Source organism: Mastacembelus armatus, chromosome 4, assembly GCF_900324485.2.
Source record: "Mastacembelus armatus chromosome 4, fMasArm1.2, whole genome shotgun sequence".
NCBI classification, from domain to species: Eukaryota; Metazoa; Chordata; class Actinopteri; order Synbranchiformes; family Mastacembelidae; genus Mastacembelus; species Mastacembelus armatus.
Window position 1 is genome coordinate 6,683,637 of NC_046636.1, and position 23,221 is coordinate 6,706,857.

The 23,221-nt window shown below is 39.8% G+C and overlaps 1 protein-coding gene across 1 annotated transcript in view; it reads left to right on the plus strand.

Moving 5' to 3' along the window:
* The first annotated feature begins 5,438 nt into the window (after positions 1–5,438).
* hmcn1 (hemicentin 1) overlaps positions 5,439–23,221 on the plus strand; it is a 69,231-nt gene continuing 51,448 nt past the window's right edge. Inside the window, exons 1-6 of the mRNA XM_026323130.2 lie at positions 5,439–5,761; positions 18,067–18,137; positions 19,580–19,738; positions 19,822–19,944; positions 20,888–21,059; positions 21,377–21,483. Coding sequence (XP_026178915.1) covers positions 5,512–5,761; positions 18,067–18,137; positions 19,580–19,738; positions 19,822–19,944; positions 20,888–21,059; positions 21,377–21,483 — 882 coding nt within the window. The 5' untranslated portion in view covers positions 5,439–5,511. The remainder of the gene's footprint in view (positions 5,762–18,066; positions 18,138–19,579; positions 19,739–19,821; positions 19,945–20,887; positions 21,060–21,376; positions 21,484–23,221) is intronic.

Sequence of the window (23,221 nt, forward strand, 5' to 3'; positions counted from 1 at the left end):
CCATGGGAAGTGTGGCTTAGTGATGAAACTCGTCTGTGTATTTTCTGGACGCTTCCTTTTATGGGGGAACAGTGTGAAGACATTGTGTCCCTTTACACAAACACCCATACACAAGGTGTGCATGCTTCTCACACAGATTGCCGTCTGTCAGTACACAGGTGGGCGCTAAAAGATGTTATTGTCAGAAAATCAGCTTTGGTTATGGCCAACGTTCCTTCAGTGGGAAAGGGGTCAGGGTGATGCTTTGAGAAGAAGATGTAATGAGAAAAGATAAGGTCCTCTTTCCCATAATATTCTATTGTGTGTCTTCATCTTGTGCTATGAGTGGAGCTGCCTACATGCAGGTGCAAGCAAAGAGGAGTGGAAGAGACAAATGAAAGAAATTCACTGCGTATTGCATAAAACACTCATAGTGCTGTTTCAACTTCCCTCCTTTCCCTTTTACTCTAAGCTATATTTACTCTAACTTCCCTTTCACTGTCCATCGCTGCCCAGATTCAGATGGGGCACAGATTGACACAGGCAGTAGCCATTTATCACCTTTTGATTGGTCCTTTCAGCAGTGTAGTAAAAAGGGGAAGCTGTAATTACTTACAACAAGTCCCTACAGAGATATAAATGTAACAAAGACAGTATCATATCCCCCTAACAGGTTTGCTGACTGTGTATTCACTTCTGCTATGAGATTAAACTAGGTGGATGTGTGTGTGTTTTCTCTGTAAAATCCCATGGCCCCAGAAAGCATCCTCAATTTGGGGAACTATTAGTTCTGCAAATCAGTGACTTGCTGCTTTTGTAAATTCATATATGTCCAGTTTTGGTTAATAAAACAATCAGATTCACATTAGGACATAATGCAGTTTAACATAGATACTAACAAGTCTTTGTTATGTGAATGCTCTAACCTGAGAATGCAGTACATTTTCAGGACCGTTGTTGAAAGGAACATTGCTTTACTCAAAAAGCTGCATATCAAATTATTGTGAGAGTTGGAGTCAATGGAGTTTATATAATCATATACAGCAAATGGCTTAATCGTGCTATTCGGCCTGTTTGTCGAGTCCTACAACTGTGACCATGGCAACCAAGGCAGTGACTATTCCAGTGAACTGGGACAAACAGATTTATTTCCAAGTAAATGAGACGTTTGCCATTACAGCACGTCACAAGTCTTGTCCTTGCTAGAGCTGCAGTGTATTCTTCCTTTCTGTAACGCCTCCAACCCAACTTATCTGCAGTATCTCACTTTTTGGTAACGCCCATATCCTTACATGCACACACACACGTACACACCATGTTCTCACAAAGTCTGTGTTCCCGGCCTGCGAAAACAAAGCCTCAGTGAACACTTACTTATGTGATCAGCATTAACACCAGCCTCGACAGGAAGGAATGTGCAGGCTGAATAGCAGCAGAGACAAAAGTAAAGAGAGCAACAGAGAAATGTGCAAGGAATGTGCAATAAAATGGGATCGTAATGCAACAGTCTGGCAGAATCCAGTTGCATCTCAGTCTCACAGGCAGAGAGAGGCTTCTACTTTTGTTATCTGTCTTTTGAATTATTGTCTGACACTGGGTGAAGAATGACTGCTGAGTGTTTTAAATATTCAGAAGTAGGAAGTTCTCATGTGCAAGGTTTGCAGTGTTGTGTGCTTTAGGTTAAACTTACTAGGAAGCAGAAGTCACGTGCTTGAAGGAACTTAACGTTTTTTTTTGTGAATTAATACTTTTTTTGATAGATTTCCTTAATTTAGATGTCTGCCTTTCTCTCCTTTATCATTCCATCAGTGGTTTTATTTTTATTATTTGATTTAAAAAAAAAAATAGCCAAAGAACAATGAATTCTTTTCATCACTGCTTGTGTGTGAGCAATGTTTGAGTGTGTGACAGAAAGAGACAGTGAGAGAATGAGGACGATTGTTTGGGCAGATGAATGCTGGTATTCGCGTGGTTACCCCTGTACACTGTGTGTTTATGAAAGCAGACTGGGAGAGAGAGATAAAAACAAACAATGGAGAGGGATTACAAACGGTATGTTGGTGTCCATGTGCACGGCCAGTGAGCCTTATTGACCAGATGAGTTGTGTTCACTACAAAAGAGGGACTTTAGTGAGATGAGACACAGTAAGCCCAGGGATTAGGTCTGTTGGGCAACAGAGCATCAGGTCCCAGGGTGGACTTTTTGGTTGGCCTGCCGATTCCTGTATGGATGGAGCCCATGTGTCATGTGGATTTGGGAGATTGAGGGCTAGGTGTTTGTCCTGCCTGTCCTGCAACTAGTAATTTGCACTTCACCAGCTTTGTTTTGCGACAACTAAACTACAACACATCCTATACACACACACACACAGACACACAAAGGAACACAACACAGCTGGCTTATAAAATAGTATCTGCAGAAGATTAGGCCACAGAATTATCACAAACAAATGCAAAGTTGCTGACAAGTGCATAAAAGCTCACACCCCTTTTCCAGTACCTTCTAGTCTGTTTCTCTTCTTGCATGTTTTTGAGAACAGTCATGAGGGAGAGAGAGAGAGAGAGAGAGAGATGGGATGGTAAGATGAAGATAGGACTGACAGCTCAATGCTGACAGGCCAGAGAAAGTTACTGGTGTAAAACTGTATTGTGGCCTTGGTCGTGCTTTCTTCCCTGTCATTACCTTGGCTCTCTTCTCCCTCCAGCTTCTCTTGTCATAGTGACATATGACAAGAGAAGTTGTGTAATTTATGTAATTTATTATTATTATTATACCAATACATTATTTCACTGATAATAAAGAAAAAAGACTGTAAATTGTAATCTTAAATTTGTTGCAGGCTGTTCTTTAGAGAGAAGCAGCTTCCTCTGCCTTCTTTTTCTCTATTTCTGTCATAATGTAGAGGCGGTGAGTGCAGAGGCTAGGTTGAGATTTGTTATGCAAATTGAATGCAAGTTATGCTGCTTGGTTGGTAAGTTGCACCAGGCATGGTAAATCTGTGGCGCAGTTGCTTAAGATGTTGTGTATTCCTGCTGAGTCACCAAACCTTGTCATAAACTAAAATAATCAAACGAGTCACCAAGAACAGACCTGTAATATTTAAGCTTTTGGAGAAAAATGAAAAAAAGAAAGCTGGCATAGAGAATAACGAACACTGAAGCCATTTGTTTCTGTGTATAGGCTTTTTGCTCATAAAACCTGAGCATAGGTTTTGCAAAGATCAATGCCCACTGGTCACTTATTAATTTTCCTCTTATTAGAGCAGCAGCTGTCTTAGGACAGTGTTCTTTCACTGTGCATATTTGGTTAGTGCAACTATTGCAGTGTAAATCTATTCCCTGCAGCAATTTCTCCTTACAAACACAATTGTAGTTGAAAAGAACGCCAGATGAAAACTTTCTGCATTTTTTACTCTAATTGTGTATTTATACCCGTTAAACTGAATATCATGCTGTAGTAATGAATGATTGATTGCATTACCTCTTTAATCATTTACACTCTTTTAGTCTAAAGGTCATGGATGTTCGGATATTTACTTGCTGACCTGGGCTGTGATGTGGAAATAAATAGTTCAGTTTCTGCTGAACTCAAGGCTCAACTCTGTTTGCTCACATCTGATAATAAAGTGCTTCACTTCGACAGGCTACTGCAAGCTCTAGTACATGTGTATATACCTGCATCTTAGAGGCATCTTAAATTACTCAGATGCACGTTTGACTGATCTGGCTCCTACTCTCTGACTCAGATCATAAAAAGTATGCTTTACTACCTTATTTCCACAGTATTCACAGTATTACAGGCTTCAACAGGCTGATTTAAGAAGTCAGTCATATTACTAACATTACTACATAGAAGAAATTGACACGGCAAATGAAACCATGTGAAATTAGTGTGTAACAACATGAACGAGTGTATTAACAGTCCCTTTATTGTTTTTTTTTTTTTTTTCCTGTATGAGCTTGTATGAGGAACAGGATGTTCTTCTGACTCTTGTTAGTTCAGCTTGGAAAAGACGTGATTAATTCATGTTGAGAAATGTGTTGTGTAATCACTGCATGCATGTTAGAGTTGTCACAGGGCTTCACACCCCCTATTTGTTTGCCATGCAAAGCTCTGATCAGCAGATGGTCTCTTCCTACATCCTTTGAATGAGTCTTGGTTAGTAAGATTTGGATTCTTATTTGAATGATTCCATTTAACTTTCCCTCCATTTACTCCAAGCTGATGACCTCTGAAATTTGAAAAAAAGCCAGTTCATCTATGCCACTTTAGGTAATATATATAGGGTTAGGTCATGGGCAATTAAATTCATGTGTTTTTTTTTTTTTTTTGACCTGAGAAATAAAACCTAAATAAGTATGTTGCTATCATCACCCATGTGCCCTAATCAATTTTCAAACCCTGATGGGGTGTAAGGTGGTAGACTAGCTCCCCCTACTGTTACAAATATGCCAATTCTTTGCAGCTTAGATGCATAAGTGCATATGTAGAATTTTATAATTGTAGCTGCTCATGGTGGAGCCACGTCATATATTGATATTTAGTCTAGTGGCTTAATGGGAGAAAGTTTAGAATTGTCCAGAAGCTCCTACAATAAGAATAAAAAAGTGTAATTCTTTAAAAAATATAATCTAATGTAAAAAATGTAAAATTGAAACACTGTAGTGCAAACATCTCAAAAGCATACTCAAGTACTCAATACTTGATTAAATATATATGGTTAGGCTACTTTATAAACTTCATAAATTTATATGTCTCCTATATTTAACAATGTTTTTGAATTGCTTGTGTTGTGACACCAGACTATAACCGCTAGATGACAGTGTAGTGCACAAAATCACCGAAGAGCTTCCTGTAAGAGTTTGTCTTATATCAGCTTGTCACACCTAAATTCGGGATTTCGAGCCGATTTAGTCGTTTTGTGTCCGGATATTTGACGTCGCGAATTTAATTTGGTTGTTTCTTAAATCTGTCAGAGCTGTAAAATGCGTTACTGCCCGGAGAATCAATAACAATCACGCCTTTATGATAATGGCATGCTTGGGAGTGCCTCAGTGTGACGCTGTTGTTGTTTAATGCGCCTGAGCTCAATTAAATTATGCACATGGTCCACTCAACTCACCCAAAACACCTCATCCAATCAGAGCCCTGCGATCCTGCACTGGGTCGCCTATTATGAGTCTTGGAGAGTTTCAGCTGAGTTGAGAGGTGGTCTTTGTATGTCAGAGCTGAACGAGGGCTCCTGAGTCTGCAGATGCAACAAACAGTCATAGCTGCAGCTGCTGACACCTCAGCTCACAGAGAAGCTGCAACTTTTACGCACCACAGAGGTGCCAGAAAACAGCAGCACCACCAACGAGATTATTTATGGGTATTTATGGGATATTGTACCCTTTGTAGACAGTGATAAGTACTTTTCAGTCCACTGTGACAGCCTGATGTCTCTGCCTTCAGCTCTAAATTTACCTTGAAGTTCCTACTGACGAGAACAAGAATTCCTAAGAACTTTGTCTGACACTGTTGGACCTAAAATGGGCGCCAGGTTGATGTGGCTGTCCCTTGCATTGTCACTGGCATTTTCTGCCGGGCAAGACACCGGGGCCGCAAAGGAGGACATCCCGGAGGGCGCATCCACTTTGGCATTCGTCTTTGATGTGACCGGCTCCATGTACGACGACTTGGTCCAGGTTATCGAGGGTGCGTCCAAGATTTTGGAAACATCCCTGAGCAGACCGAAGCGACCTCTGTATAACTTTGCCCTGGTCCCTTTCCATGACCCAGGTAATGCAGTGAGCGCACAAGGAGTAAAAGTCTGGTCACTTCATTTATTTCCTTATTGCGTACGCAGACTTTTTTCTAAAATTTGCGCACGTGTTTTTTATGTTTATTTGCAGTTTAGTTTTTAGTTTTTTTTTTTACCGTGGAGCCAAAAGCGCACAGAAAGTGAGAAATGTGATAGTTTGTTCACAGTCCACCCTTTGAATACCTAATTTCTTCACGCCTGCAAAAGAGGGACTGGGGGCTTTGTCTCCACGCACAGATGTTCAGCCTGGCGGTCACTATTATTAGCATTCCGCCACGGTTACTGTGCGGCTTTATGTTTGCAATGCAGCTTGATAATTATCATCACCCTTTAGTGGCCTTTCATTCTGAACAGCTATTACCCAGACAGTATATCATTGGGATATTTAAGAGTAGTCCAGAAGTCCATGTGCAGAGTCATGTAAAAGTCTAAAGTTAAAAAAAAACCAAACAAACATATTTACCAGGATTAGAGTCGTCCTGCATGGTGAGTGTGGTCATGCAAACATTGTTTTTGGAGATCATGTAGTTATTTACAATAGTATGGACTGTTTGAATTTTGAAGGTTTTGTTGATGGAGAGGTTTTGTGTTAAGGATTTTTAAGTTTCCTCTAATTATTATTTTCTGAGAGGGATGTGAGGTCACGTACTTGCTTGCAAAAACACCATCAAAGGCTGCTGTGGTGCAATCTGATGGGGTCTGTGCGTTGATTTGGAGGTGACAAGTGAAAAGTGCCCAACTGCAAAAACGTTGACTTAAAAACATCCAAGGGGACGTGCTGCCGAGTGAGTCAAATGTGTGTACAGCAAAATACTTTCCAGATAGTATGCAACAGACAGATCACAGACACCAGTAGTGACAGAAAATAGAGACAACTGAGTGAAAATCGAAGTGTTTGCTGTACTCAGTAGTGGCCCTTCAGTGTTTTATGGTACCACATACTCTGTAATCATTTCCTGCATTAGTGTCTCAGTTTTTAAGCATTTGTGTAGTATCCTGCCAGAATATGTTTTAGAACATTTCATATGGACTTCCTCCTCACTGAGTCATGATATACAGTATGTTTAAGATCTACTCAGCGTAACCATACGCTTAGCAACTGTAGAGAATAGTCTGATCCAAGAGATCTGAGAGAGAGGAAAGAAATGAATAGACAGAGGTGATCTGTGTGGTGGAGAGACAGATTCCTATTCCAGATGTTTCTTCTCTGCTGAATTTCAACATGTCACAAATTCTTGTGAAGCACAATTCCTTACTCATTGATTCAGTCCACCAACACTGTGCCTAGAATAATAATTACATTCAAGGAAGAAAAATGCTCAGTATACACAATTGTTACAAATGATGATTTCATTATTGTGTGCCTCTGGGGGGAAATGATATCTTAGATGATTAGCAGATGATAACGGAGCACTGATGCATTGCATTTTGGACAAAGCAACAGAAGTAACTTCAAGACTTGATTCATAGCAAATGTTACCACAAGTCAAAGTAATTATAGGATTTTCCTCTTACAGTAAACCGAAACTGCAACAGCTTGAGTCAGAACTTCAGTGTGGAGGTCTCTGTACAAACTGCGTGTCTTTGTGTCGGTCCCTTACCACCAAATGACGTTTGTTTGCTTCTTAAAATGTTTACGAGGATGTCAGAATGTGTTCTTAAAACCCCCAGGGGAATAGAGGAATGATTACCACAGCACACTGCAAGCACGGGTAGCTGAATATTGCTGTTTTCCTCTTGTCTCGCTGTTTTGTCATTCTTCAACAAATATCCCAACACTTTGGAGGGAATCAGATTTGTTTGCATAAGGACTTGAAGTTAGGGCTTTTTCGCCCGTACACAGATCAATTTTCTCCACTTTCTAGCCGACTCAGTGCATTAACGCTCCCTCCTGTTTGATTTGGCTCCTTTTAAATCAGATGCTTGGAGTGTCTCTTTTATTTACACTGCAATGTGACACGGTAAACATTAGAGTGTGTGTTTGTGTATCTGTGTTTCTGTCAGTCTGTGTTGTGTGCTTGCCTTGTGTGTGTGAAGTGAGAGTGTCAGATGTGTGGATATTGGGGTCAGGCTTGTGTGGGAAGATCAGTCAGGAAGCCTCCCCCCGTTCCTCCATCCTACAGGGAGAGAAAGAAAGAAAGCAAGAGGATACTTCGCAAGTGATTTTACTGAGGCACAGGGGTTGTGTATTTAGCGCTACAGTCAAAGCGCACTCCCGTGAAACACTGTCAGGGTTTAATTTCAGCCACCCTGTTGTGTTTTCATTTCATACCCTAGTTACTTTTAAAAATAGCTTTTACTTAATGAGAGAATCTGTTATGTGACAGCCTCTTGGATTGTTCGAATAACAGCTGTGAACCTGAACGTCTCTCTTTTGTAGTTCCAGTCCAGAGAACGATGAGTAATCAGTCAGTAAGGATTCAGTCTTAAACTGAGAAGTTAAAGGTGTGTTTGACTTTGTTGACCAATGGAACAATTTAAATAAACTATTTCACCACACACATCCACACATTCATCCACAAGCCAGGAAATGTGGCCGGCCTTACTTGAAGAACTAATGTCGATGTACAGTTTTCCTATGAATTAATAAAGAGGCTCTGTAATATGTGGAGAATGTGCTCTAAGAAGTTCAGCTGACATGAAATAAGATAAGCCTAATACCTTTGGTCAGAGCGGGACCTAGCACACTTGCCATAATCACACATTCAGTGTGTGTATTCTAAGTATGACAACTTTTTTTGCTTCTGTTTTATTGATATTTTCTGCTGGTATATGCTGTGTAGTGGCCGGTCTTGCTGCACTTTTCCTAGCAGATATCTTTATTCGGAAGGAGGTGTGTGGAGCGGTGAGAAGAGATGATGGGATTCTGTCTCCTCTGTCTGATCAAAGCCACTCAGACCTGCATTTGTTGGTGTTTAGCATCCTTTTCTCCCATCCTGTTTTCCTTTTGTTTCCAACTCTCCAGAGCAGCAATTTTTTTTTGTCTGAACCGTCCCACCCATGTGAGATTACAAGGAGCCTGAGTTAAGCTAGACAGAGTCAATAATGATGCTATTAGGCAGGAATGCCAAAGGAGAGAGGTGGAGGTTTTGGAGAATTAGAGGAGGAGAGTGGAGTGTGGCGGACCACAGTGGGTGTCTCTGTGTTTCATGATCTAATAAACCAACCATGGAATATTAAAATGGCCTTTAATTTCTAGAACAGTACATGTACCCTCCTAAGTGCCCTGAGGGGCTCTTAGCACAATAGTTTCAGCTCCATTTAGCTTTGTAATTGGTGCTCAGGGTTGATCTCTCTTTAATCTTGGAAGGGAGCACATACCCACAGGCTGGTAACACTTTGCTTCCCTTCTGCTTTGCTGTTTACAAATTCATGTATGACAGCTTTTGAGATTCCATGGCTATTATCAATAGAGAATATCTCCAATGTTTGGAAAATTGACAGGTAATTGACCTTTAGATGATCTGGCTGATATGAGTTCATTTGGAATGAACGACTCGTTCAAAACGCATTTGTCAAACATTTCTGTTACTTTCTTAGGATAGTTTTCCTCTAGGCTGTGGATTTGTTTTCCTCCGCTGAATTCCGAGCCTCATCCTGAGCCTCATCCTGAGCTCCTGAGGGTTCGCGTGCCCTCGTTGTGCGTGGTCTTTGACATCACTGTCTGGGCTCTCACCGATATCCTCTTGACCTTTTCTGGTTGTTTTTTTGCCTTTGAGCAGGGTGAAGAATATTAGATTGACAGCTGCAGTGAAAAATTGGAGAAGCAGATGGGGAACTTTAGATGACACATAGCTGTGGAGGTAAAGACCTTATAATTCATGGTGGGATTAGAGGAGAAAGAAGGGATGAATAGGAAGATAACAGAGTTTAAGCAGTAAACGGGTTTTTTTTTTCATTTCCCCACACTAAGTTGAGTAGGTGACAAAATCATAAAATGCTTAGAGCTTTGGGAATGCCTTGATCTTTCGAGTCCGGTAAAATGTTAACTCCAGCAATATGATGTCATCTGAAAAGGTGCTGTGTAGGCCAGTCAAATATACGCTTCCATCCATAACATGAATGCTGCACTTATTCTGTTTATCTTGTGATTGTCATGACCTATAAGACCTAAAAACCCTAAGTTTCTCATGTTTATGGTGTCCAATCTTCTTTTTTTTTATCATCTCAACATGTCATGACCAGTTCATCACAAATAATAATATCTAAGTAAAGAAAATATCATCACTTTAATGTAAATGAGTCAAAATGTATTAAATCCCTACAAACTTTACGCCATAAACAGTGTCATCCAGTTTAAGGTGAAGACTAACGATTTATATATCTGTATCAAAAAAGAGGTATGTTAGGGATAAACCTGGTAAGTTGAACCACGTTTTAAAGGCAGGAGTCTAAAAATAATCCTCTATTTGTTTATGGACCTGGGATTATATGTCACAAACACATGTTCAGCTTCATGTCTAAAACGTGGTTTTCCTCTTCCTGGGCAGACATGTTTACCTGACTAACCCCTAACTCTTGCCATGTGTCTGCAGCATAAGCAGTGGGTCACTCCAAGTCCATTTATTTAGGCGAGCCGAGCACCCGAGGCAAGTCCGGTGATTTTGATAACAGCTGCCACTGTTTGACTTTTGTTAGTGAGAAGCAGCTTTTGAATGCTGTCCCTGAATTTGTCTGTGTTCAAAGCTGGAGGTCTAGTGCCTAGTTTTAAGATGGTTTGTACCACATAAAGCCTTCAGCAATTTCAGAGAGAATTATTAATAGTACACAAACCTTTTTTTAATGCCTCTACAATAAATTACTGTTTTAAACTCTGCCCTGGAATCTAAGTGGACAGTTTCCAGCTGCTCATTGCCGGTTATACCAGTTGCAGACATACATCCCGTATGTTGTATACTAGTTTTTGTCAGTCAGCATTTTTTTGTGATTTATCACCCATAATAATAAGCAGCAGCCATAGCACTTTTACTGTTACCCCTTCAAAAAGGGCTTTCCTCAAATCAGCTTTTTTTATAGTCAATGTAGACTCTACAGATCAATGTCTAGACATTATTATTGAGGAAGGTTTACCCTAAAGGACATTTTAGTGCAGACTAATTTGATTTCATAGTTTTACATCATACTGTTGGAGTCAGGAGGACTCATTTGGAACTCATTAGATTTACTTTGGCATTGGTGCCAAAGTTGAACATACCCATGGTTTGTTGTGGCATAACCTCATGTGTTTTTTTTTGTTTTTTTACTGTGTGAGCTATTTTACCTAAAACATAGGTTTGGTTGCAGTGGTGTGTTCAGACTGACATTCAACTAACTATTAATACTAGAGTGATATGCTTCGCATAAAAGTAGACAGGGGTTGTTTGAGTTATTCTGTTTGCCACATGCAGGCATTTATTTCAGTTGGATGATCCTTTAACACATACATGGGTGTGCAGGATTGAACAACTTCAAATGAATGCTAATGTGTAAATTGAAAACTGCTCTCTGCATGTACAAAACAATAACTGTACCTGTCTGCTACATTTTCGCCTCGTCAGTATTAAACAGTTTGCTTTTTTAGGTTTTTATGTGTTCTGATCCTTTCAAATCTTTCTCTCTCCACATCTAAGCATCGTTCCCTCTCCCCCTGGCAGACAAAGCTGCTGAGTTGTGCTGAAACATTTCCTGCAAGGCTGCACGACTTGCAACTTGTCTACAATAAGTGCTGGACACCAGAGGAATGGCCAGAAAGATAGGGAGATAGGAAATGGGAAAGAAGTAGAGATGCAACAACAAGGTGACTAAGAATGTTGATTGACATGGAGGCCTGTATCAGTTTTAACTGTGGCAAATGTGCCTGAACCAGCCAAGTGTTGGGGGAATTACAGGCTGCAATGCTGAAGGTCAGGCTGTCAGTGCCCTCTGCACCCTGCCTCTGAGGAATATGTGTTTGTACGAAGTCATGTGTCATGAAGACCAGTGTCCAAACACTCCTGCTTACACCATAAAGCAGTTGAGTTAAGTAATGTTACAATACACCTGGACAAATCTGCAGGAGCTCTCTGCAGATCTGTAGACACCTGGGTGTGCATCTGTGTGTGGTTAACAGTGCAGAGATCTGCTGTATCTGAGGTTTCTCTGTCTGCTTCAGCGAGCATAATCACAGTTTCCTCAGTAAAGCAAGGAAGGCACACTAAACAGAAAAGTCCTTGCTGTCACTTTTGAGCATTGTGAAAACCATCAGTCATAAAATATACTTGGTTATAGCTAAGCAGTTTGATGTAATTTTGTGGTTGTTGCAATTGATTTTCAAGCCTTCTACTTAACTTTTGAAGCAAACTGATGCAATTAAAAGGCCACATTTAACTGTAAAGTTATTTTTTTCTGAGAGTGAATCATAGAATTAGACTTAGCCAAGTCTCAAGGTTTGGGCCCTAATTTCTACAATGGAGACCATATGTAGAAACGTCACAGACAGGAGGCTTCTCAGTGTATTTACTGGCTGTGCCAGTTTTTGGCTTCTCGGTGAGAGACATTTAGTCTTAATGGATAAATCGCTACCTGATGCCTCTCTAAGCCAAAGCTGTGTCTTATTCATCCTAGACTCCAAGATAGAGGTTAAAAAGATTTGTCACAGCTTGACCTAGAAAGCCCACTATCAATCAATATTGATAGAAACCAAAAACTGTTGAAGTCAAGAGCTTAAGAGAAATGAGCACCTATATGTAAAACCTTGGGAGGTGATAAGCAGAAAATTAACAACACGTCTTTGACAACATTCATCATAAATCAGACCAAAACTCTTTCAGGATGCACGGACAACTCAAGCACATCCCTTTGATGCCAACCAGTCTTTTTCATACATTCTAAGTCTGTACACCATTTGCTTTTATATATTTGGGTCAATGTAAAATGCTGCAAGAGAATAAGAGGCCTAAACCACCAAACTGGTGTTTGCAGATGGGTGATAATCTAAATGCACACAGCATTTGTTTTTTGAGTGAAAACAGAATATCAAAATTCCAACTATTTTCAAACCACACCTCAATTGTCTACATGAAGTTAGATACAAACACATAGACAGATTGCTTTCAGCTCCGTCTCTTTTTAAAGCCCGCCAACACTCCGATCATTTCCTCAGACTGCACCTTTTCTCAGACAAGATGTAGACAGAGCTTCAAAAAGTATGCAGTAGTTAAAATCATCATCCAGTTCTGTCTCACTGGGGTGCAGTGGCACCTAATTCACAGAATCTTGGGTTACAATACGTAACCAATGTTTCTTATCAATGCTCATTGCTCAGATCATTTAAATTCAGGTTAGTTCAAGGAGCGGAGAAGGGTTCCCAACTGTCGTCTACATCTAAAACATGCTCCCAAGCAGGCTGTGCATCTGTGGGGAATTACATGCCGGTGTGTGGTGTGTGCGTTTGTCACTTGAGATTCACTGTTCTCATGTTTGCGCGTGTAGGGATGTGTGCAATCGTTTCATAGAGGTGCGTGGTTTTGTGGCCCATTTTCCTGGGATGCATCCAGTTGTGTTGAGTGAAGTGAAACGAGAGGCAAGGCCACAGCGAACAAAGTTTAAAGCCTGGTGGGCTTTCTCTCTTTCTTTTGATTGTGCGGAGACGTTTCCATTGAGGTGGCTTCATGTCAGGCTTGTTGTCAGCTCTGCCGCTCAGGCTAAACCTCAGTCATTAGATGGCAGCTGGTGAAGTCAAGATAGGTAAGACATGCAGAACTAGTGAAGAAGAGGAAGAAATAATAAGGTAGAGCAATAACATGTCATGAAGAAACAGAGGGGAGGCAAGGAAAGACCAAAAAGCAGAAAAAGCCTGGATTGTACAACATGCAGACAAACAAGTAAATGAAGGAGAGGTTTGGAATACATGCATCAACACCAAATGGGATCTGTATATGTTGACATTTTGAGCATTTGATATTGTAATTCAGAATATACCAGACAGCAAGCCTGACAGGAAATTAAAAACATGTAAACATATACAACTAATTCCAGGTTGGATGTAGTTCTTGCTCCTCAATTCTTTTATGTCACTTTTATATATTTTATTTCATTAAGTCTTGCATTTCATGCTTGCTAAAACTGGAAATTAATAAAGTGTAGATGAGTGGAGCAAAATAACTAAAAAGTAAATCTAAAAAAATAATGGAATTGAGTTTGATGCAGTGCTAAAAATCTTGTGAAATAAGATGCTGCTTTAATGTTTGGGAAAGCGACACAATATTGATTTGGTGCAGCAACAGTGGTTATTGCTTTATAGCACAGCATGCATGGCTTGGTCCCTGACATCAGAAATAACAAGACTTTATTTGAAATAAATAATAAATGGAGATTAGTATCCTGTCAGAGGGACTATCCACTTCTTCTCGTTATGATTTCCCATTTTAAATAGGCAACACATGAACTTTGTAAAGAGCAGGAATCAATCTTTTACAGAGCTGCATTTTCCTGTTTGGAAAAATCTTTTGAGGTGATTTCACCCACTGGTGTCTCAGTAATGTGGGCCAATTTGAATAAATTCAATTAAGGATTTAGATCTAAGGCAAAAAGACAGAAAAGAAAAATAAAGGAATAAAATGTTAATGAACAATTTAAGTAATTTAAGTTAATAGTAAAAAATGGAAATAAGGGGAGAGCATGCAAATAAAAAAAGGAAGACTGCTAACAATTAAGTACCTCATATTGTTTATTGTATGTAGTATTGTTGCCTGTTCCCAGGAGAGATGTAACGTGTGTGCACTGGCTGCTCATACTGAGGTGATTACAGGAGCACTACGTTATTGACCTTTTCGCTGGAGTACATTTGCTTTTTTTTGTGTGTGATTTTGTGTCAAAGGTGTAAACATTCTTGAATGCCTTACCTCATACGGTATGTGTCTGCAAAGATGTGTGCTCCTTTGTATGTAGTTTGTATACCGCTGAACACTTCCTCACTGAGGTACACTAATTACTCCATGTGGTGTTTCGCATGTGTTTTCTCAGTGGGCTGATTAATCTAATAATACCCCACAAATGGTATGTGTTTACGGCCACCGTTGCTGTAACAGCTTACTGTCGTCTAAACTTTTCCTGACCATTGTAGGAGTAAAATATACCAGTACATGCAATGGTTCCTGCCAGGGTCTTGTTACTGTTGCCCAGTGCTGCCCCTCTGTTATATTCAACAGACCCCTGCATTTATGTGGATCTTCCTTGAACTGTCTTTCCACAGCCAGATGTTCTAACAGATGCACTATGACTTTTTCTCCATTTGTCAATGCAGATGTTGAACCTTGAATGAACCAGCGCCTGTAAATTGGGAAAAATCAACATGTTTGATGGTGTTGCTGCTGTTACTGGTGTCTGTATTGTTGCAGAAATGGTTTTTCTGGAGCTCCGTGATTATCCTTATTGTAGATGGTACATGTGACTGCTGCTGCTTCTGCTGTATAAACTCTCCCCACTGTGGCAGTAAGTTTTGGAGGAAGTAAGCATTTATAGTGCATAACTGCCACTTCATATCATGGTCATAAGTTAGCAGTAATGTCAGTAATATTATGACAATGTTCCTGTCAATGTGAAAGTCTCTTCATGTCACTGCCAAAACGTACAGTTTATTTGGTTGGAAGGCACACAATGGCTGTGACCTTTCAGCATATTGGCCTTGAAATTCCTTGCCGCTGATGTTGTAAGGAAAGAGAAGCTGACTCCACAGTGAATGCATAAGAGATTGCCAGAAAATGACTTTAAGCCCAAATGTCATGAGGTGAGTTTGCCATTGGACAGTTGCCCAGTTTGATCCGCCCCATTACACTTTCTGTGAGTGTTTAAGTTTGCACGTGATTTTCAGATGCATGCTTTTTCAGTTAAAGATCGATGCTGTGAGAAAATCCAGGTGGAGGATGAAGTCTTGTTTTCATTGTTTATTTCCAGTGTTGGATCAACAACTCACATGTGTTTGTTTTGATCATTTTATCTTTTTTGTTTTTTGTTTTTTCAAAGAGAACATTCTTTCACTCTGAGTTTATTCTCTTGGGCTCTGACATGACATTTATTTATTTTTGTCATTGCTCAGAAAACATTAACATTTGCACACTGAACATTTGCTACGTGGCAGACAGAAGATTGCATTAAGATTTTCTTTATCCTATGAAGTTGGTCAGCATCCTAGTCAAGATGGTAAATGAGAAAAATATCCTCTGCTACTTAAACAGTTTATCCCATTTTTTTCTGATGTTTGATATGAGAAGAACACACCGGCCCTTTAAGACCGCCACACATTTAAAGACAACTACAGTACTGTCTTTATATGTCAATGTCAGAAATCATTACGCAGGTTTAGAATTGTTGTTTTGAAGGTGACTGTGGTTAAGGGCATTGTGGCCAAAATAGATCTCTAAAGAATATTTAAAACAGCCATGAGAACTTCTCCCATAAGGAAACAAATGTCAGGTTTTCCATCTCTGAAAAGTTTGGCTCAAGAGATGCATGTTCCATTAGGAGCAGCCAGACACATTTCCATGTTAGTTTTAAAAAGCGTTTCTGATTGCCACAAATGTTCCTTCGCTCCACCTTGAGGGTTCAAAAGGCTGCCAAAATCTGGGTCATTTGGAAAATGACTTCTTGCTTCTTTGTGTATGATATTAAAGAAATTGAAAGTGCTTGTGGAGTGCTTTGCAAGAAGAAATACAAGGTGACGGCAGCTTCAAGTACAGTATGGATTTCTTATGAGTCTGCATTGTATGTGATGGGAAAGTTCTGTCAACTTTTAAATGTTTCATTTGAAAAATCATATAAGTCTTAAGAATAATTTTTTCAGGTTAGTCTCATTAAGGGGCAACATCACTTTTACAGGAGCTTTGATTACAATCACACAATTACATTCACACCTGGAAGTTGCTCTCTACTATCACAGTCTGACATGCTGGCTGCTCAGCAGTAGGGGTTCAGGGTCGTCCTTGTTGGTAAAGCAACAAAACTGTGCACTTTTTCACCTGTCCCACAAAGACCTTCCAGTCACAAGCTTGCATCTCTCAGCTTTAGGACATCACAGAACGTAACGTTCCCTTCAAAGTATGTTTAAGTACTCTCAGATTCTCACTAAACAGTAAAATTTCAAATTTCTCATTTGGGCTCTGGCTTCTTGGACCCTATTTTAAAACACTTGAAACTGGATCCTTTTACAGAAGTAAGGGATTCTTTGTAATGGTCCTCCTTTCAACAAGTCAACCCTTGTTTTCCAATCTGCTTGCATATGCAGAACTCCTGTGTGTGTGTGTGTGTGTGTGTGTGTGTGTTAGAGAGAGAGAGAGAGAGAGAGCGCGAGAGAGAGAGAGAGAGAGAGAGAGAGAAGTTTTAGGTCTTGGGATTGAGGACTCTTGGCCTGGTCTTCAGCTTCTGACACACCTTCAAAGATCTGCTCAAGAGTTGAGACTGGCTCTAGCAATAGATGCAAGTTTATGTCAGAGTTAGTGTAAGTTCAGTTAAGATTAAGATTAGGATACGTGGTTAGGGAATGCATTATGTCAATGAGTGTGTGCACAGAGATAGCAGCATAAATGTGCTCTCTGTGCCTCATCAGGCTCATTCTACAGCACAGCTGCAGTGGCTGAAATCATAAAGTTTGACTAGAGAAGTGGCAGTGACTACTAAGCTTGTTACCTCTTTGGTAGTGGTACCATACTGTTATAATACAGTAAAAGTTGTCCCATTTGGGCAGAAGTAGACACAAGGACATCACCGTACCTGAGTCCAGAATGAATTCTTCTGCAACTACAGAGGTGTTGGAAAACAAATCAGAACACTGTCTGCCTCCAATTTACAAGCAGCTTTGGTCCACCTGTGACAGACAAAGTTGAAGTCTCTCCAGGCCCCAGTTTTCTTATCAGCTCAACAACAACTTTTAATATAAAAGATGTATGGATATGTAAGGAAAATACAGCTCTTTAAATCTTCACAGTAAATATATCAGATGTGTCTTTAGAAATATTTTAAGATCAAACAGTCTTATTTGTCACCATTATGCTATCAATGTTTCGCCTATATCACTTGGATATATGTATGTAACTTTCTCACATTTCTTTCTTTCCCTTTCTTCGTTGAATATATCTCCTTTCCTGGAGTTCTTCTCAACAGTTCATTTTGTGACATGTTAATCTGGACATCCGTCAGCATTTGCCAAAACTAATATTTGGTTCAAGAAAAGAATTTAAGAAAACAAAAATGCTTTCATTTATTCCTCAGAGGCAGACTTAAGCCCCTGGATCTGTTGATCATGCAACCTCTTTTTGTTGTTTCTCTGCAGAGATTGGACCTGTAACAATCACAACAGACCCAAAGAAGTTTCAGTATGAGCTGAGAGAGCTGTATGTGCAGGTGGGTTCACAAATCACATACATCAAACTAAGGCAATGCCAGCAGGAGCCTGGGTGCTAAGGTCGTTGGGCCTTGATAACAGAAACTATATGTGTCAGATATTTACGCAGGACTTTTTGGAAAAAACTTTGAAACAGTAAATTGTTTTCTTTACAATTACTGTTCCAATTATAAGTGGATTTTGGTCCTTCGTGTAATATACTGTAGCTACAGGGGTTTTCCATTGGAAAAAGCCTTCTCATGTTTATTTTCCATCTTGCATCATTACAAACAAATGTATACAGAAAAACATAAACTGGCTAGACGGCTAAGTGGAGTTCTAACAAATCCAAATGGTTGTGAAGAGAGAACAGAAGAAAGGAAGTTGTGCAGCAATGTTCTTATGTAGCGTTAATGCAAAGCTGAACAAATGAAAAACTGCTAGTCTTCATGACTAAGGATTATAGAGAGTGAAAATTAGCATCCAGAAGTCTGTCATTTGAAGATAGACTTCAGATCTGTGCATCCTTGGCATGTGCAACTCTTAATCTAGTGTTCAGCATGTAGTGTGTTGAATGGAAGAGATCCAGTTTCCTCTCACTTGTTGCTTCATTCCTGAGTCTGTTTTTCCTCCCCTCACCTCTTCACCTGCCCAACCCCTGACGAGGTTTTGGCTACGGTGCATGGAAAATATATTCAGTATACTTCGGAATTGACATTTTTCTTGAAATTGAAAAATTTCTGTGATGAACGCACTTATATTTGGGAGTACAGGTTAGGCAACACTTCATATGTTTAAATCACAATAACATAAGAACAGGGGCATCATCAGTGCTGGAGGCCATAGGGGAATGCTGGGTTGCAGGAGAGATAGAGGAGTCCTGTCTCTTCACTCCCTTCTCCAAATCCCCCCAGCCTAAAACCATGGGTCACTCCATTCCAGATGTTACTCTTGGGGGTGATGCATCCAAGCTAGCTCAGACAGACATGTGGCTATTGGAATGCTGTGGAAAAAATTTCCTTTTGAAGTGAAGTGAGACGTTGTCGATGAGAAAGACTGATTAGACCCTCACATCTGTGCACACCACTGCACAGATTTTATTTTATTTTATTCCAGGTCCCATGTTTGTTACTCTTGTCAGTATGATTGAAACAAGTTTAAATTTTTGTGTGTTTTTAAGTTGGTCTCCTATGTTTGGGAGTTTGTTCACCTCACACTTTTCTTATTCTAGGCACAATGTTAGTGCTGCGGTCATTGCATTTCATTCACATAATTTATCATTTTACTGGAAAACTAAAACTCAGGGATTGTTAAACAACTTGTTCCAGAGACTGTAAATGTTGAGAGTTGGAAAATCATGATAGATTGGTTAGTTTGATTTATGTTTCATTGTTAAATCTATATGTTAAATTCTCCTGCATATGTGCACTAAAAGCATTTACCGATTGCTTCTCTTTCTCAGGGAGGTGGAGACTGTCCGGAGATGAGCATCGGTGCCATTAAGATTGCTTTGGAGATCTCCTTGCCAGGATCCTTTATTTATGTCTTCACAGATGCCCGCTCTAAAGATTACAGACTGACCCATGAAGTCCTACAGCTTATTCAGCAGAAACAGTCACAGGTTTAAATATGTTTTCTTCATATTTATAGGTTTAGATGCAAAGAGATCACATTTTCATATATACTGTGTGTGTATTTGTGTAGGTGGTGTTTGTGCTGACAGGGGACTGTGATGATAGGACTCATATTGGGTACAAGGCTTATGAGGAGATTGCCTCCACCAGCTCTGGGCAGGTCTTCCATCTAGACAAGAAACAGGTCAATGAGGTAAGATCATCACTGAAGAAAGAGTTTGAGCTAAACTTCTGTTCTCTGCTAGTAGTACACATTTTTAACTTTCTTTTCTTTTAAAAATTGTGTTTTTAGTCACAGCATTCAAAACATTTGAATTTGGCTTGGGTTGCCCCCCTAAGCTGTGTAAATTAAATAACAGTGGAAAGTTTTACAGCCTCTCTCACATCTTCTGTTGTGCCCATGTTCAAGTCTGGACTCCAAATCAAATGAGCAGGAAACATTTAATTGATTGATGCATACCGTAGCTCTGTTTTACCTTTACCTTTCCAAGAAATGTAAATCAATAGTCTTGGACTGGGCAGTGAGTCAAAGTTTGAACTTTCAGTTGTATGCTGTTTTAATAATGTAAGATATGATTTTTTTTTTAGGCATGGAAGGAATTTAGATTTGAATCTTATTCTTTTAAGACTCCATGAAAATCATTTAGAATACATACTTTTTTGTAACAGTTCGAGTCTCCCCATTTCTTTTTCTTTTATACAGTACATTCAGTTCTTTCCCAGAACTTTTTAGGATGAACACTGTATAATAATACTCTTACTTTTTACAACACATATTCTGGATAGAACAGCATCTGTCTCTAGATCTGACGCAGTAGCAGTGGGGTTTCCATAGGGTCAGGCAGGGAACATGGGGGCAGGACACAGAAGGAGTAGACACTTCCTGATGAAAGCTTTGCACATGTTGAGGGGATGACCTTGTATACAGCTGAGGAGCTAAATGTGTACATTGACAAATGCACATGTGTTAGTTGTTTATATCAGTGTTTAAAAATGAATTAAATAGGTTTAACAATGTTATTTTTTATTTGAAGTAGAAAGTCATTGAATACATTTTACACATTATTAATAACAGTTAATTGTGCAAAACTAACAATTTGTTCATTGCGCTTTATGTTTCCTTTCCATCACTATAGGTTCTGAAATGGGTGGAAGAGGCGGTGCAGTCGTCCAAGGTCCACCTGCTGTCCACTGATCACTTTAGTGGGGTCAGCAACACTTGGCAGCTGCCCTTTGACCCCAGCCTCAAAGAAATCACTGTGGCTCTCAGTGGTCCAGCACCAGACATTGAGATAAAAACCCCCCAGGGTATGATATCTGTTACCATGTATCAGCAGAACTGTCTAAAAAATATGTGTTTTTATTGTATTTATTAGCATAGATACACAAGTGAGTTACTCACTATAGAAACTTCTACATTTATAAGAGTAACATTTTAGGAAAACTGCAGCTGAAATATGATACACAGTGGTAACTTCTCCTCTAAGCTTACATTTTGACAGCTTTTTGTTGTGGATATATGTTTTTATGTAGTCATGCTTCAGTAAGCATTAATAATTTATTAGCATGAGTCAAAGCTGCAGAAACATTGACTAACCGTCTTACTGTTCATGCTTGGCCTGCAGGGAAGCTTGTGGGAAAGACTGATGGTCTGACTGAGCTCTTGCACATTCCCAACTCTGCCAAAGTTGTCAACATCAAGGACCCACAGCCTGGGATGTGGTCTATCAAGGTAAACAATTTATTCTTTACCTGGAAATGTATGTAAAATTACAGGCTTCTCCTAACAATTCCCAGAGATGAGCTATCTTTTAAAAAGACTTACTGTGGATAGTTCAGCAGTACAACCTTGGAATGAGGTCATGACTCAGATCCCAAGTGGGGGCTGTGCCCTTGAGGAAGGTTTTTACGTATTTGCAGCAGAAAGACACATTTGAGCTCTGAAATGATTTTCAAGACAGTCCTGGTACATTGTTGGTTGGACACCCTTCTCATTTTGTTCCCTGTGGCAGAGTTGAAATTGTTAGTGCCCTGGTGTTCAGGCCCACACTGTCCATTACAGATGTTGGCAAGTGACGAACATTTTTACCTGAGTGATTTCCTTAAGGCCCCAGTGGCCTCTGCTGCAGCACTTTCCATCTCTGCATAGCTGTGTTATGTGTTATGTGTTAGCACCCAGTTGATTTACGGGGGAGGAGATTGGATGAAAAACTCTGTTTCCTCTTAAAGAAAAGTGCAGTTGTAAGCAGATGAGGATGCATGTATGCTGAGTTTATTGCATATTTGGTGGATTGAGAAAGTTTGGATTTCCCGATATTTGTTCTGGCTCTTTGACATTTACATCATGCTTTTTTACATGTGGCATTTGGTTTTCATCTCTTGCAAATCCACGGACCCTCCCAGCATACAACCATAGTGTTTCCTTATTGCTGGGCCTCTTGTTCTCTTCTTCTTGTCATGTCTTGCCATGCCTCTAATCCCCTTTCAGGGATTGCTGTCATCATGGGCCATTTAGGAGAACAGAATGTGTTCAAAGTTTATACCATCATTGACTTCATTGCATGGATCCATTTACATGGAGTTTTCTCAAAAACTTCAAATAGGTTGGAGTGGAAGGGGAAAACTGAAACACTGAATTAGAAATACATATCTAATAAATTTCATTTTATAAATTAGGTTTAAAGTCTATTTTCTTTATCTACTTGTTAAATTAAACTTTGGGATAAAATGAGGTGTTAAATATTTGTTTAAACACCATACTAACAAGCTTTAATTGAGGTCTGTGTTGTGCTGGTTCAATTAATAGTCAGAAAATTAAATCGGCATAAAAAAAAGAGACATTGCATCCTCCTGTCGTATTTCTGTTCAGTGTTTGCCTCTCTGTGCTCCCCCTGGTCTGTCTTCTTTTATCACTTTCTGTCACAGTGTATCTCGTTTCCTAATGCATCTTCTACACATTTGCTCCTCTGATGCTCTCCCTCACAGAGACACAGCAGGATTTGCTGTTCACTCTCTCTCCCTAGTTCTAATATATTTTGTTTTTTCCAACCTCAGTCCCACACAGCACACTATCTGGCTTGACTAAAAATATCTCCTTCTCATCTGCAGCCATGTTTCCTAGGATGTCCAATCAAATGTGGATAAATGCTTTAGGAGGATTTTCCTGTTCTGCCATGCTGGGCTTCAATAAGACTAATGGCCTGTGACATCCCAGTGTAAGAACCAAGCCATAGATTGTGTGTGAAAAGGGTTTTGATCCCTTTTAATCTGCCTTTAATTGGATATTGTGGTGGAGTGTAGAAGATGTGTTCAGCTCATAATCAATCCCTGCTTTTGTAGTTTTGCCCATACTTTACTTTGTGCTATCTTAACTCTTCTGTATATACTCCTACACTACATTCTACACTATACTCTGTAGTCAGAGACAGTGTGTTATACCCACAGTGTGTGTGTGTCTCTGTGTGTGTGTG